The sequence below is a fragment of the Lytechinus pictus genome, chromosome 12 (genome assembly GCF_037042905.1).
Source record: "Lytechinus pictus isolate F3 Inbred chromosome 12, Lp3.0, whole genome shotgun sequence".
NCBI classification, from domain to species: Eukaryota; Metazoa; Echinodermata; class Echinoidea; order Temnopleuroida; family Toxopneustidae; genus Lytechinus; species Lytechinus pictus.
Genome location: NC_087256.1, coordinates 18,666,967 through 18,684,287, shown reverse-complemented (window position 1 = coordinate 18,684,287; position 17,321 = coordinate 18,666,967). Strand labels below are relative to the sequence as shown.

The 17,321-nt window shown below is 37.7% G+C and overlaps 1 protein-coding gene across 1 annotated transcript; it reads left to right on the top strand.

The window, feature by feature from the left end:
• The first annotated feature begins 6,861 nt into the window (after nucleotides 1-6,861).
• LOC129273641 (uncharacterized) lies at nucleotides 6,862-16,754 on the top strand. Its single transcript, XM_054910708.2, has 3 exons — nucleotides 6,862-8,550; nucleotides 12,564-12,659; nucleotides 13,794-16,754. The coding sequence occupies exons 1-3, from the start codon at nucleotides 6,873-6,875 to the stop codon at nucleotides 13,976-13,978; spliced, it is 1,959 nt and encodes a 652-aa protein (XP_054766683.2). The 5' UTR covers nucleotides 6,862-6,872; the 3' UTR covers nucleotides 13,979-16,754.
• Nucleotides 16,755-17,321: the final 567 nt, after the last annotated feature.

The following is a 17,321-nucleotide window of genomic DNA, read 5'->3' as shown; positions in this document are numbered from 1 at the left end:
CATCCTTCGCCCCCTTCATCTAATTTTCTTGCTCCTTCTCCTTTTGTCTTCTTCATATCCTTTGTCGTCTTTCATTATTCTTTTTCTCCACCTCATCCTTTTCTGTTGCTCCTTCATTTTGCTTCCCCTCCCTTTTCTACGTCTCCTCTCTTCTTCTTGTTCTTCTGCCCACCTGCCCTTATACGTCTCCTACTGCTTTTCCTTCGTTATTCTTCTTTTTCATTTTCTTCTTGTCCTCATTCTCTCTTTTCGTGTTCTTCTTGCATCTCCTTTTTCTTTATCTTCCATTTTCCTCTTCGTATCCTTCCTCATCATTATTATTCTCATCCCTTTTTACTGCTCCCCCATTCTACATGTACGTCTGCTCGTCCTTCGTAATTCTTCTCCTCCTCCCACCTCATCGATTTATGAAGATAAAATTATAAGGAAATGATAGAAATGCTAACGAAGATAATACTTATAATAGAGAAATGAAGTAAATTCAGTAAATAAAATCATATCCTACACTTTTCCTTTGCTTTTCTTTCCTCCGTTTTTTGTTCTTATTTATAGAACTTTTGGGAGTCATGGCCCCATCCTTCCATACACAGTGCTGAGCGGTTGGGGTCCGGGGCGGAGCCCCCGAAACTTCTTGATATCAAAGTCATTTAAACCTCGCAGATTGCCGCTATTTTAATAAATGTTGTATGCAGTCCATCTTTTTTCCGCTCTTTAATTTCAATTATCGGTAGCCCGGTCGTTTTTTTTTTCTTGTCCTTTTTCTTCGTTTTCCAATTAAGCTTTTTATTAATTAAATTTTACCTTCGTTTCCCGCTATTGTTACCATTTTGTCATCTTTTCATTTATTTCCCACCGTGCTTTTGCATTACATCGGCCTAGTTCGGAATGATTTGTTCTTTCTCAAATGTTCTTCTTTCGTACATTTTCCCGCTTTCCTTCCTTTTCCATTAAAAATGTTTTTTTCTTCGTTTTCTTTTCCCTTTCCCTTTCCTTTTCCTCCTTTCCTTCCCCTTTCTTTCTACCTCCCTTTTTTCTTTTTCCCGTTTTTCTTTTATTTTCCCGGTGAAATCCGCCAGGGGGGAGGGGGCAACTTGCCCCCCCCTGCCCCCCCCCCCCGCCTGTTACGCCACTGGCTACGGCATGGTCTTCTGATTCATGTTAAATTAAATCGACGGGTTGGTTCCCCCACAGTCATTCCAATCGGGCGGAACGGGTAATTATCATAGGTCCAAGAACTCATGGGCAATGACAGAGCTAGGGAAGCGATCTGCAGATGTAAGAGGGTTTCCTGTTTGCAATTCTCCCACTCCATTTTTGTCACTTGTATTTCTTATTAATCGTTTTACCTCCTCATTTCTTTATCCCTTCCCCTTGTCATGTTTCCTTGCATTAATTCTTCTTCCTTTTATCTTTGAATCTTTAATCCATTTTTTCCGTCGCCGCAAATAGGAGCCCGCTTCAACCCCTATAATCATGTTGCTTTTGTTATCTTTCCTATCCTGATAATTACTGATGTGGTATAAGTGCTTTAGGTTCCTACATTAGCAATTCGATAACTATATTTCTTCGGTACACGATTTTCCCTTTCTCTTTCTCATGTTTTTCTTAAATCTTAGTATAGTTATTTTTTTTTCTTCTCTCAATTTCCTTTGACTCATTTTCCTTTTTTATTCACTTATTTTGCTCTGTATATCTTTTCATGAAATATTGCTAGAAGGGGTTCGCAATCAGATTAAAGTTGCGGCCAATTTAAATCCGAGCTTTTAGGCTTCATTTTTCTTCATTCTCTTCTTGTTAGCTGAATGAATAAAGAACCGTTTCAGCATGGCCACTCCATGTCTAATTTCCCTCTGTTCCCCTTTCACTCTCTCCCTTCCCCCCTTTATTTCTCCCCCATCGTCCACCAGCTCTCTCTACTTCTTTCCCCTTATTTTCTGTCTCTATCCATTTCCATATTATTTTGTCCCCCCTCTCCCGTTGATTCTCGATCCTAAATTTCTTCCCCTCTCAAATTTCCTTTTTTTTCTCTTTCAACTGTTTTCCTTCCTATTTTTGTTGACCCTTCCTCTTCTTCCATCCCAATATTATTTTCCTATTTCTCTCTGTTTCCCCTTCCTTTTCTTTCCCTATGACTTGTTAGTTTTCTTCTTCATCTTTTCACCTTCCCTTTTGGTCCCGCTTCTTTAAAACAAGGAGATAAAGAAATTATCCTGGGGAAATGGTTGCCCGTCCAAAAATTGAACAAACTATTAACAACAGTTTCTAATAAATCTTTGATATATCTATGCGTAATAGTGTCAAGCTGTTCCGGTCATATTTATTTTATCATTCTATTTCCTTCTGTCTTTTTTTTTGTTTGTTTTTGTTTGGGGGGGGGGGGGGCTCCCGACATTTGTTTCAGATGCGAGTTATAATGAACATTACAAATTGACGTGAATTCTACGAATGGCTTGGGCCTACGAAACGAAAATGTGCGAAATCTTATTTTCCCACCTAAAACATCATGAATTGACTTTCTTCCAATTGCAAAAAAAAAAGAGGTTTTCATGGTTATTGCAGCAAATTCGAAAGATCCATAACGATTTATGAAACGTGCGTGATTTTTTATTAAGCTACCGTGGCTTTATAAATGCACCCGAACTTCCATTACAGACATGATAGATGCGAACCACAGTTCAGAACAGTGACCCGAACTCTCCGATCCGACAGTCAATATGAAGGCACGCATTTGTTTTGGTCGTAGAGGGAGCTATTTAGAATAGATTCTTCGATATTTCGACAGAAATTAAGACTTGCAGGAAAGACGAACAAAAGAACGGTGGCATCAATGGGCCTTTGATGGCGGCCGTTCCTTTGAAGAGAAGGGAACGTTGGGCAGGAAAGCCGAAGCGAAAACCCGGATGCAGTAAAGACGGTATAGAACGGTGCATGGACTTTTGACAAGCTCCCTTAGTTTACTTTACACTTTTACAGTATTATTTAGCTGAATCTCTAGTCAAAAGGAGACATTTCTCAGGTTCTACCCACGCATGTTCATCCCCTTTGATGCGATATTTTTTTTAGCAAATGAAACATTGATAAAGCCGCAACCAGGATGTAGGATTGGGGTCAAGATGGTTTGATATCCTCTCCTGTTATTCAGCTCCAGGCACAATAACACCGAAAGAACATGCTTATGAATAATGCTTTCAAGATGAGCATGATCCTTTTACTGTGTATGTACATGTACATGAACAACAATGTACATTGCATGTTTACCCATTCACTTTATATAGCGGTAGTCCATTGCCAGTGATATCACAGATATAAGGATAATGAAACTAATATTGTTTTTACAGACCTTCATTTTTGAGGAGCGCGATCGCGCCGGCGCTCCTACCGCGCTCCTAAAAAAAATAAGGAGAACAAAAAATCGCGCTCTGTAAATATTGTAGTCCCACGTGTAGACTTCCATGGTGTTGCCATGAAAATCTACATATGGGACTACAATATTTACCGAGTTTAAATTCAAATCAGATTCGGGAAAGAGGTGAATATTCTTCATTTTTCTGATAGTTTTCAACTAAATCAAAATAATTTCAAGGAATTATGGAAAATAGATGGCCATTTCATGGATTTAAAGATTTAAAATGTGAAATTTTAGCAATTTTTTTTATTTTTTATTTTTAGCAGGAGCGCGATATTTTGTAAACGTATTGACCCAGGCCTACTTTCACCACAGATTAATTAATAGCTACACAGCTATTGCATATACGATGTTAAGAAAAATCTACAATTTATCATACATGTATTGTATTGAATTGATTTGAGCTCCTCAAGGAGAGCGATTCTGAGGAGCTCAATTGAGCTCCTCAAAAAATAAGGAGAGCGATTTATTGAGCTCCACGAAATTATAAACGTGAAGGACTGTTTTTAGTTTTACACTTTAGTCCATTTTCATAGATTTACATGTAGCTGATAGCAGGATAGAAAACTATTGTTTTGCATCCTTTACACTACAGTATATCTTTTCACCTGCTTATTCTCTAAACTGACTTCTTCCACCATAGCGATCACCATAGCGATCCCCATCACATTATTCACACTATACTGGACGTGAACATATTGAAGGGAAAAACCCCTGATGTTGGGTAGGGATAAACATTGTACCATTTACATCATTATATAAAATATTTATTGGAGTTGAACTACCATTTGGACAACAGAAAGACCGATGAAAGACATTCATAGTGGATAATCTTTTTTGAGTTGTGGAGTTGATTTGTGCTTGTGAACTACTTGTCATTTGTGTGTATGAATCGATAGTCCATTTATCGAAAACCAGAAGAATAATAATAAAGCAAGTTCATAAATATATTATGAGCATGTGTAGGTAAAGGTCATCTGTACCTTAATCTAAAACCGAGCAACATGAAACTTGCCTGACATAGCAATTCTCAAATTATGCAGACACTGAGCCTCATTAAAGGGGAATCAAACCCAAATAAAAACTTGTTTTTAGAGGAAAAAGAAAAATAATAAAAAGTTGAAAGGTGAAAGTTTGAACAATATCGGACAAACAGTATTAAGGAAGTTATGAATTTCTAAAAGTTGTAAATATTGGTGATTACATGTACTCTACCCATGGAGTCTTTAAATTGGCGGCGTGATGTCATAGTGATGGAAGGCAAGGACTACTCTTCCATGTACTCCAAGTCTCCAATACATAAAATGGCTAAAATTACATTTTTTCAAAAGTTTTACCGGTAGTTTAAATTATATCTTTATTTAATGAGGACATTAAATAAATATATCAGGCTTTGAGAAAGTATAGTGGAATTATTTATCCAAGGTTGGTCTGGCAATTACTATTTTTCCCGAGGGGCGAAGCCCCGAGGGAAAAATAGTAGTTTGCCAGTCCAACCGAGGATTAATAATTCCCACTATGCTTTCGAATGAAACGCCTGATATATTTGTTTTATATCCTACTTTTAATAATTTATAACCAAAATCTTTGCGCTGAGATTGCAAAGTCAGGTTACTGTACTTGCCTTGAATTACCTAGCTACTTTTCTCAGAGCCACCGCGCTCAGCGGAACGCAGATGAGTGCCTGCGCCGACGCATCGCGGGACTTGCCCGGGAGAGAGAGCTCGCTGGCCGGTGCGCCCGAGAGTTTAGCTAAATATCCAGTTTTCTGAAATAGTGACGTCAGAATATTGGTATAGCGAAAAATATATCGAGGTCTGACGTCACGCAACATCATAGTTGAAATATATTCGGTCACATGATGCTATTTGAACCAATCACTATACAGGATTCAATCTATGTAGGATATAAAAAACAATATACTACCTGAGTTATATTCAGATTATTGCCCCTTAGGAGAAAACCACAAATTGCTGATATACATGTAAGTACATGGCCTATGGGAAAGTTGTCCTTGCCCCTTGTCATAATTTACTTACCCAGTTGCGAATTTGAAATCTACATAGTCTTAGGGATCCAAATTTTAAAGCAGCCATGACTTTTTTATTGTCTGTCTGATTTCTTTCAAACTTCCACCATTCTGTTTTATTTATTACCAGTATTCTCCTTTCCAACACAACATGTTATGACCAAGGCTGGATTCCCCTTTTACTATAAAAGTGAGTGAAAGGAATAACTCTTTTCTAGGAGCTTGTGGTGGAAAGGTGCATCTGTAAATTGGAATGATCTATACAATCGTTCACAAATTCAGTGATGGTGCATTCAATGATATACCCCTGGAGATATTCACCTTTGAATGAGTGGATAGAAAGCAATTTGTGATGCTCCTCTATTACAGTGCTTTAATATGATCATTAGTGCACAAAAAGACTGCTATATGTTATAAAATATCTGTTGACATTTAATAGAACTCATTAGGAACATGACTACAAACTGGTCTATGCACTGAAGCCGAGTGCGATGTATACTGCAGAGATGCTCAGTAGAGTTTGATTTTTTTGTTTTCATTACATTGTCTTCCTATATGTAAGGAATATTGGATGTGTACATACATGTATTAGGCTGTGGATAAAACGCTGCAATGTGAAGACAACCGATGGGATTTCATTCCCAGTGTAAATGACCCCTTCTGTGTCGTCTTCATCACACAAATCAATTTAGAACCATCTTGTCTGTCTTTTAGAGGAACATGCAGTGATGGATCTACTCTAATCAGCCATAAATAATATAGTCAGAGAGCTTTTATCTTAACAATATTTGCACCGCTGACAGATCACTAGAAACGCAAAATGCAACGGGACAATGTAGGTGGAACTCGTGTTCAGCTGCTGAGGAATTTTATCTGTTTTTTTTTGTACATATGTGTCAAAATGTTTTCAAGAATCTAAAGAAGTAATTGTGGTAAACTAAGTTGAAATCGTCAAAGCCAACTGTAAATTGGGTTAGCTCTATGGTTTTGTTTAGAATAGTAATTAACGGAAATGTGGAAGATATTGATGACGTTATTACTATAGTGGGAAGAAATTGAAGTAGGGCAAACATTTGAGAACAATTCTTTTTAGCAATCAGGACAAAAATCTTTGTTTTTGTATTTAAAGCGTTCACTTGTGATACCACAAGCTTTGTCGTACATAGCAGAATTGCTGATGCAGCACGACAATGCTCAAGTGAAATTGTACCGTGAAGAAATAGCATTGTACAGCACATCTCTGTTCTTTTTTCTGATTGTGTAAAAAGAACTTTCTCTTGCCATCACACCGATTAGATGAAAATTTTCAGCAGTTGAAAGAAAAATACCTGCACTCAAATCACAAGTACATTGCAGTAACAGAATATAGCCTTTTGCTGCATGTAATTACATGTATTTTTGTCTCTCTTTATCTCATTTCAGATTAATGTCTTAAAAATGGATCCAGGTGCCACGATGGTGGAACCGCCCGTGCGTCGCTTGCCTCCCCTACAAGTTCTCCATGGTACCCCAGCTCTTGATCTTGACACCCCACCACCATCCCCTGGTACCCCACAGGGAGAATTACTACCCACCATTGCTGCAACAGCAGCTACAGCATCTCCAGCACCAAGGCCCCAAGCCCATAGTACACCGTCATGTCTACCACATTACTCAAAGGAGGAGATCTCACATAGTGTCCAGATCCTGGAGGAATGCTTTGAGCTCTTGAAACCACAGAACAGACCATGTCTGCGTACTCGTGGAAGGGTATCATCAGCATTCATTCACAACAAGTATAGTGTGTCAATAGCTCATCATTACTCAGATTTGCATGCGCTTTTGGTTCAGAGGGCACGACTGCAGCTAATCAGAGACTGCATGTATAGGGCATCGCAGTTACGGGAGTTGGTGACCAGTGTCCAAGGTTTAGTTCTGGTTGAACAGAACACCTTAAAATCCCTGGAGAATTGTGAGTGTTCAGACCCATCCACAAAATTAGAATACTTGCCAAGTCTATGTGAACACTTACGGACACAGCTCAATGATTGGTCTTCGATTCAGCATCAGCTTCATTCTGACAAATGGCTGCAATTGCTTCTCCCGCAACTCCGTTCAGACCTTACAAATATGAGCAACACGCTATATTACTGGAGAGACTGCGTTTTGTTGTGGTTGCATAGGTTAATATACACAGGTATTCGGGTGCTAGCATTCAACCATGCAAGTTCAATGTCACAGGAACTCTTGTTTAATGTGGGACGCGGAATGGAGGAGTTCAATAGACTACTAGCAAGACCTACTGTTCTATTGGAACGTTTCTTGTTCTTATCAGAAGCATCAGACTCGACAACAAAAGATAGCCCTTTCTTGAACAGAGATGGTGCTGTACTCTCCTGTATACCCTACACGTGCAATCGTCTACTGACCATCTTGGCAAAGGAAAGGTCACGTCCAGTCGCAATTAGAACTCTAAATTTCCTAACGGCCAACTCTAAGTTGCTTTGTGCTGTCAAAACACCAGGTTTCACATTTGACTGGCAAGAATACTTTGAAAGCTTATCTGAAGGTAGTTCAGATGAGACGGATAGTGAGACAGCATCAGTATCCTTCACATCAAGTAGTACTGTTTTAAGTGCAATGTTGGATCTCAAAGACCACAAAGCTTTGGACCTATCAGGGAGGACTTCTCCTCTCTGCCATGTTGAAATGTATGAGGAGGAATTCATTTTGAAACTTCTTGGAGCAGTTGCAACATCAACCAATCTACTGCAGAGGCAAGTGGTCAAGACCACAAGGGACAAACCCGCCGCAGTGGACACCAGCTGGAAGTCAAAGACATCAGGGCCTTCATCATCTAGCAGTGGAAGTGGTCTTAAATCCCGGGACACGTCCCATCGGAAGTCAGTCCGATGGGGCGATTCCCTGACCCAGGGTACCCGACAACAGCTCTGTGGACTCTATTTTGAGCAGCTGTGGCAGGAGTTTGGGGCTAACCTTGGAAATGGACTTCAACAGATTCTGTGGAAGTCCAATGGCTTGGATCATGTTGATGAAGTCTTGGGTCATATATTGCAGGTGGATGACCTTGCAGCCTTAACTATAGTTTGGGTCATGGAGTCGTCTTGTACCAAAGGTAAAGAATTTAACAAATACATGTGTGCATATCAGTTTTATTATGATATACCTCTGTTATCACTTTTTTGTATTCATTTTATTCAACTTCCTCCAGTCAACAGGAGCAAATCTCCCAATTTTGTTCAGAATAAAAAAAAAGAAGATTTTTGTGTTGTTTCCTCAACCACCAACACCGTCCCCTACAATGTATAGATTTTGAAAATTGTGATTTCAGGTTTGTAGTTATTGAGGTTGGAGATCAAAATCAGCATGAAGATGTATTTTTAAAAATATCAACACCATACTTGAAATAACATATTACCCTGTTGACTATTCAACTACTTGATACCTGTACAAAGCCTATAGGAGTTACATTACCCAACAGTCCATAGATAAACAGTATGTGTGTATGGACTTATAATTTGTCACAATTACCTTCTATAAAAGCTTCCCTCTATTAAGTTGGTGTCTACATTTACATGTAACTTCATGGCAAAAACGGTAGTGAGATTTTTCTTGAGCTGACATTGCATTGAGCACAAATAGTAATCAATACTGATGTTTTGGGAACAACTGCTTGGCAACTCTTGAAACTTGGCCCCATCGACACAAGAATCTGACATCTTCAACAAAGGATTGCAATTTGATTTCCATTGACATTTCGATGCTCCGATGTTTTCCATTTAGCATCACTTGGGGATGGAGCCTTCTTGGGCTTCCATTGTTGTTTAAAAAATAAGGGTCATCCGACGGTAATATTGATTTCAAGTTAAAACCCAATCGCAAAGATGTAGAAAATGCAAGTGGAGTGACGTGCATTGCATTTACATTGGAGATCTCGGGAATCTTTCATGAATTATCTTGTCAGTAATTTGCACTGTTGATGAATTTGCTGTGAGCAAATCTAATGTAAGGATTTCAATAACTTACATGTACAGTATAAAAAATATCAGTGACTACAGTAAAAAAAAAAAATTAGAAGAAACCTTTTTGCAGTTTGATGAGTAGATTTCGTGCACATAAATGATGGTTATTTTTGTATTTTTAAAGCAACAACCAATACCTACTTTGTACCTTTAGGCCTTACCATGCCATTACTGAAAAATATAAATCCCTGTCCTGCAGAGATGGAAAAAACACCCTCAGATACATACAGTACATGTACTTTTCTCAATACTGATCTAGAGTTAGTAGTTATGAAATCTTATTGGAGATGTAAATAATAAATAATGCTGTTTGATGTTCTCATTAGTTTGATGAGATTGTGGGGAGATAGGCATAAATTTGTAAACCTTCATTAAGAAGAGGCTTTTGAACCCCTGGCATGCCTACATACATATGTCCTTTAAGTATAGTAATATTCCAGTTGTAAGAAATATGAGAATAATTGTGAGCTTTCAAAAGTTTTTTGGGATATTCGTGTAAAAAATAAAAAATAGCCCTCTGATATCACTGCCAAAGCTTAATATTCTTTTGATGAAAATATCTGAAACGTTTGGGCTAGCCGTTTGCGTGTAGCCCACATACATGTATTACTGTTTGTGTGTGCATGAAATTCTCAGTAGATTACCAAATGTTTATTATTTTGATGATATCAAACAGTGAACACCAGTTCGTATATTTAAAACAACCCTTTCCATTCATTTTGAGACAGTGATACCTGTACATGTAGTTTCTTTATAAAGGAATCAGACTGATGACCAAGAAGTTAACTTTGACTTACATATTTACACTTAATTTGCAATTGCTATGAAAATTTTCTAAAAGGATCTGTCACCCCTGCATTAACAAGAAAAATATAGTGACAAATATTACTTGGAAATTTTCGATCCAGAAGAAATGCACACAAGTGCCTCTGTAATACAATATGCATCGAATGTAATATCAACCTTTTAAAGAGACCTACTCTTTACAGTGAACGTAACTATTGATTGAATTTACACAACTTGTAACTGGCGTATATTGACATATTTCATTATGAATCAAAGTGATAAGTATACATAGTCTTCTTATTAAAGGTAGTAGATATGTAATATATATTGCTATAAAATATACTGTACATGATGCAACTTGGGCTGAGCAAGTCAGAAATTTGTTCCAGTTTCATGTACAGTATGTACATGTATGATATTATGATCTCACTTTCATTATTAAATTTTATCTTTATACAGTTTTAGTACAAATTTGAATATTTTCAGAAGACTAAATCTTAAATGAATAGTATTTATAACAAATGCTGAGGATAGGAAATATTTTTTTTAATTCTTTATTGTTTTTGTTACAACATTTTGGGCAACTGCTGAATTTTGGGGACTATTTCATTTAAGCTCTCCTTTTTTATGCAACAAGCAGTTATGCAAGCATTTTTTATTATTCTGCTATTTCTTGAACTTTCTTAACTATTGTTTTGTGGCATATCTTGAGGCGACTTTTATATAATGTAGAATAGATGGTTGCCACAAAGCATTCATTTTGGGGAATGTTAGGGGCGATTTTGACTCTCATGAGTGGGAAATCGCTGCTCGCCCTCATCTATTTCTTACAGTATTGATTCATCAGAAATGCATATTACACGTTGTAGTATATGATTAGTCTCTATGTAGGCGTATTGGAGAGAGAAAAGCTAGGTTTTGGATGCAGATTAAAATAAAAGCTTTGGTTGGTTTGGAATTGGTTTTGGTGATGTGACTCGGGCATATAGGATAGAGAAATGCAGATTTCATCTTGTATAGGTAACCGCATGCTCTAATCAATCGCCCTGGCCTGAAGCACGAAGAAGAGGGTTCTCAAATTGCATCTCTAAACTTTGCAACATCTGTAGTAGCTCAAGGATTTTGTTGGGGAATCTGGGTTTTCTTGGAAAGTCAAAAGGTTGTTTTCTTTAAAAAAATTCCATCCTTGTTTTATTATTTGAAAAAGTAAATCTGAAACAGGAATACTCTGAAAATTCATCTTGCCAAATTGATTGTGGGAATGGCAGCCAGTGCAGCCACAGTGCAGCCCCAGATACATGTAGATGTTGCTCTATCCCTTAAATGGCTGAATGCCAAACAGGGTAGCAGCCAGCAACTCCAATCTATTAACGTCTAATGATACTGTTTCTATAGGTGGTTTCAAACCGCCTCAATCACAAGAATCCTTGTTTAATTACAAGAACTTTTTGAGGCTAAAGAATACCTGTTTATTATTTCTGCATTCACACCGCCCCTAAACATTTGCTTCGGGATAAGTTCCTGAAGTTACGAGCATGGGCAATTTGGTCTGATAAAGCAAGCAAGGCGCCAGATTCAAAATTGCCGGATCAGCAGCCACACACGGTGACTGCGCCCATTTACACACTGGGCTAAAAGTTCCAGTAATTTGCTTTCACACTGTCAAAATGCCTGCGACCGTGGAAAAATCCCACTGAAAGTTCTCGTAATTTTAACAAGTCCGTACTTTCCTTTCAGGGAGATTACGCGTAATTTGCTTTCACACTGACAAACTTTGAGGCAGTCTGAAACTACCTTATAATGTACAACCAAAAGATTTACAGGAGGAAGATCGGACACTTCAGCAATTTTTTGAAACGCTCGATAAATGCTCATGGGGAAGGACGCCAACTAGCGTTGAGTAAGTAAACCTTCGCACAGCTGTGTATTAAAAACATATTGGAAATTAAGAGGGGATTTTGGAGAGGGCACAAGGGTGGTGTGTGGGAATAATTCCACCCAGAAAATTCTGAAATATATTCATCTCTAATTTAAAACAAATATTTGAAGAAATAAAATCTTAAAATGTAAAAATCTTCTATTCCTTCACCCCTTCACCATTTCTCTCATATGTTTTGTACACAACCAGATCCCGATACACAAAGGTAAAAAAAGGTCGCTACTTACTCAACGCTGTAGGGCGCTCTTCCCAAGCGTTTCATTGCGCGGTCTATGTTCTGTCCGATCTTCCCCTTGTAGTATCTTTGTGTAACCTTGGAATTCAGAAGATGAAGAGGAATGAATTTAGATTTGTATCTATCACTTTCACTTCAATTTTCAGAACAAAAGAATCGTTTGTCACAAGGTGCCCTGAAGGCGTTGCACAGCCTTGCAACGTCCCTTCAACTCAGGACTGTACTAGCTGTATGGGACAGAGGTAAGGTTCAGTTAGAATTGAAAGGATTGAAAAATAATTTACAATGATTAATTTTATTGTCTTTGGACATATGTTGTATTCTAAAAAGTACATTAGTGTTTTTTAAGCTTGTCTGAAGATTTGGTTAGGGTTAGGGTTAATAATGTGAATTATAGTTTTGAGTAATTTATACTTTCTGATATCCAATCACAATATTGCACGATATATGTTCTTAAGGCCTCTTTTAAAGAAAAAATGAACCAATCTTATTACCCATTGTTACAAAATTATACATGTAGCTTTAAAAAAATGTAAGCTATATATTCTTGTATGAATTTGAAATTTTATCTTTGAAACATCTAGTATGGTCTCTCAGTAATTTCTTATTTTTCTGTAAAAAGGCCTTAATGTGTAGAGCATGTATTTAAAAATGTAGTGATAGTTTATCAGAAAGCTGGACAGAGATAATATCCTGAAATGCTTCAGAATCTAAAAGAAAAAAGGCAGATATTTTATTTCGATTGTGCACCAGATCTACATGTATATAAATTTTAATGTGAAATTGCAAAATTTATCCAGTAAAGTACATTTTCATTCATGTCTTCCTCATCATATACTAGTAATATAGGAATGAATTGGAATGGTGTCACTTTTGGAGGATTCACCTAATCTTTATGAACTTTGTTTTATATAAGCTTTGCTGGTTATGTTATTGTTTTGCAGGACAGTTCTCTGCAAGCATGTGTACAGTATTAGCATGATGTATCAGCTTTTCACCTGGACATTAATATTATATCTAAACCCTTTGCAGGTATATGTGTGGAAGTGTTCGTGATGATGCTTTTATATATATTCCACCTTATTAAAAAAATCAATAATATATATATATCTACTTGTACACCTCTTTGAAGGTATGTGTGGAAGTGTTAGTGTCAATGCTCATACCTTACACCTTAAAATTCAATACCATATATACACTTCTTTGTAGGAACATGTGGAAGTGTATAAACATCAAAGCTTTTACCTTACACCTTAAAAATCAATACCATATCTACATGTACACCTCTTTACAGGTATGTGTGAAGGTGTTTACAGCTTCAATGCTGATACCTTATACATCTTAATAATCAATACCATTTCTACACCTCTTTTCAGGTATGTGTGAAGTGTTAGCGTCGATGCGTTCCGATAAGTGTTTAATCTCGCACCTGGAATCTGGTCAAATGGAGAGCAAGACTTGTCAGCTATTCCAACGTTCCATCGTTCCTCTTCTATGTTTTCTAAAGACGATAGAGCAACATTTGGTTCCCTCTGGTCCTGGGCATCCAAAAGGTAGGTGAAATTATAGGGTTGTACATGTATATAAAATGACCCTGAGCCACTCAACCCCCCCCCCTCCGAAAAACAAAAACAAGCAATGACGGAAATTAGTTCTATGTTCAGGCTTTAAACTTTGTTTTTATGTTTCATTGCAAATGTTGGGTCTTTTTTAAAGATAACGTATTGCTTGCTCAAAATGATGACAAATATTTTTCTTTACACAAAAAATGAAAAAAAAAAAATACTGGATATGCTTATCTTACTATTTGTAAAGAAAGAATATCACCACTCTTGGAGTGATGACTTTTTTCCTGCGCTTGTTATTTGTTTAAGAGAGAGAAAAAATTAAATTTTTTAGATAGTACTGTTTATTTCTTGTCACTTTTAACCTCTGTTAAGTTGTATGGCTTCCGCAGCATTCCTCCAACTGAATCAGCCCATATTACATAAAATATAGGTTCATGCCCCCCATCCTGCAGCTAGCAAGGTTGAATGTATGAACAAAAATAAAAAGAAACATTCTATATTAATGATAATTATGTTCTGCACAGTAATAGCCTAGTGAGAGGAAATTGATGACTAGCTATTTTTAACTAGTGATCATACTATAAATGAGAACTATGGCCGCCGTGTCTTTAGTAACGAAGATGATACTAGTGCACAAGAGATCAGGTGGGGGGGGGGGAATCTTTGCAAAACATATCTAATCATAACATACTAGTGATCTTGCATATTTTAGGGTTATGATATAACTTGGGAAAAAGTATGTTCAACATTTTTTTAGTGTATTTGTATCATTGTGTGGGTCATGAATGTGAGTGAACGTTTTAAATGGCACTAAAACTTAAATATATGTATGGCATATAAGCATATATTAAAAGCAAGAAGAACATTTTCAACAACAAAAAATATCGAACTCTCCCTCAAATTATCTTTAAAAGCTAATCCCAGATATTTATGGTAGGTACAGGGAAGCTTCTCTTTTAGATTTGTCGGCCATTTAAAACAAAAAGATATTGGCCTCCTTCAGAGAACGTTGCCTAGCGACTTTTGAGCCTGATGGTCACATAATAAGGAATCTTGTCTGAATAATCTATGCAATGTATAAGAAGAGTGAACACATGCATTAACAATATTGGAGTTCTACTTGTATGCGTCAAACTAGAAAATGTCACATACACGGTTGATGGACAGGTTCTTATTCACTGCTCAAATGTACGTGTACGTAGACAAGGCAGGAAACTTTTGGTTTTTACGTTCAAATCCCTGATCAAAATCATGCATGATATTGTGTCATAGTTTGTTTTGTTTGTCATATTTAGGCTGCATTCAAGTCATTGGGTCAGATGCATAAAAAGTAGCTATTGCTTTTGCTAGGCTTTTGCATGATTCTGTATGCGTAGAAATAATTTGCTAGTATTAAGCCATCTCTAACTGACTATTAGCACTTCCTTGACGATTAAGCTATTGCTAAAAAGCATATGCATAAAGCGAACATTTTACTTGCGCGTTATAACACTTGCTTGGGTTTTTCAAGCTCCATCAGAGCAGCATGAGCGTTTGCTTGATCAGGGCGTTTGCGTTTTTTAATCATGTTTATGCACCTGAGAGAAAATCCCAAGGTGTATAGTAGCCTACATGTACATGTTTTCTTCCTAGTTAGTTTGACACCACGTCTAAGGAAAGGATGTTATATGAAAGAAGCGGCAATTTGCACTGCCACACATTTTGCTTTAAAAGGTCCTGCCTTTTCTGTGAGTCATGTTCGCACCAGCGTCACGTTGCTATTGTTCAAACCACTAGCAATTGTTTTCTGAAGGCAAGAAAAGGGTTCAAGTACTAGCAAAGGGTTATGCATACGAAATAAAGCAATTGCTGAGGCATGGTCTTTTGCTTGGCTAGCAACTGCTTGTGCTTGAAGCAATTGCTACTTTTTATGCATCTGACCCAATATCATTTTTTATGCAATGTTTGATAAGAGTCTATGGTCGCAGACTAATCCATGTTAACATATTTGCAGCAGAAAGTCATGTTCAGTGTACATTGTTCGTACTTGAGTGCGCAAACAGCTAATTGTTGGGAGCCGTGGGACTATTTGAGGTATTTTCCTTAATCATGGAAGTAGATTTTCATCTTATTAGAGAGTTTACTAATCTAATTGACTGGCCCAGATTTGAGATGAGGAGGGGAATGCTTCCTGGTTTTAATCAAGCCTGAATAGACTGAGCTGATCTCTCTGCACTGTTTTTGGTCGAGGGAGACAAAAGGGTATATAAAAGAAATTAGAGCAGTATGAATGAGTAATGGGAGAGGGATGTGGAGAGGAGAGTAGATGGATGGATGGATGGAGAGGATGGAAGATAGGGGAAGGAGGAAGAAACAGGATGGAGAATGGGAGAGAGAGGGGGGGGGGGGGAGAAAGGAAAGAGAGAGATTGGTGCATAGGGCAAGAGTAAGTGGAGAGAGGGGGGGGGGGGGGTAGAGACTAGAGTGGGGAAGGTGAGGGAGAGGTGGTCAAAGTCAGAGAGAGGAAAGGAGAGAGATCTGGAAGAGAGAAGAGAAGAGAGGGCAAGAATGTGTGAAGAGAGAGGTAAAGAGAGGAAGGAGGGACAAGGGGAAAGAGGGAGAGATAAGAGATAAGATGGAAAGAAGGTGAGAGAAATGAACACAAAATAAGGGAAAGAATGGGGAGGGGGCATAGTGTGAGTCTACACACTCAAATATAATAAAGTCAATGAAGAGAGCAAAAAATAAAGAGAGAAAGATAGATTGTAATTCAGTAAAGAGAGATCGAGCAAAAAAAAAAAAGAAGATGAGGAGATGAAAGTGAGCGCAGTAGAAAGGGAACATTCAGCAGAGACAAAATTCAGTTGAGAAAAATTCAGGACAAAGGAACTTCCATCTTCACGATAACAAGAGACGTAAGCGATAGCAAGAAAAATAGACATAAAAGGGGCAAAGACTAAGGAAGACGATGAAAGGGAAAGAGGAGAGGGTTGCATGCATTCTGAAGCGCAACTGGACACAACACCAATGACATTTAAACAGGAAGGGAGACCATGTCACTGAATGCAGTGTTCAGTCCAAGGAAAAAAAAATCAAACTCCTGGCATCATTATTCATTATTAGAGACAGTGCCTACTGAGATGTCTCTGCCACCAGAGTGTATCCCCGAGCCGTCTACATCGTACTTCCTTGATGCGATCCCATTTTCCGAAAGCGAATGGCTTCGGTTGTGTGCATTTCACCTAATGTGTAACCGCCTGCATTGATATATTTCCCAATCCATTGAATCAACCCTAGTTGAATACCCATTGCCGATCATTCCTAATCTAGTTTTTCTTAGAATAGAATCGGTAGAGT

Excerpts from the sequence above, each read along its gene's own strand:
- LOC129273641 (XM_054910708.2), top strand. The coding sequence starts at position 6,873 with ATGGATCCAGGTGCCACGATGGTGGAACCGCCCGTGCGTCGCTTGCCT. Across the intron at positions 8,551-12,563 it reads GGAGTCGTCTTGTACCAAAG|AACAAAAGAATCGTTTGTCA; the intron begins GTAAAGAATTTA and ends TTCAATTTTCAG. Across the intron at positions 12,660-13,793 it reads ACTAGCTGTATGGGACAGAG|GTATGTGTGAAGTGTTAGCG; the intron begins GTAAGGTTCAGT and ends ACCTCTTTTCAG.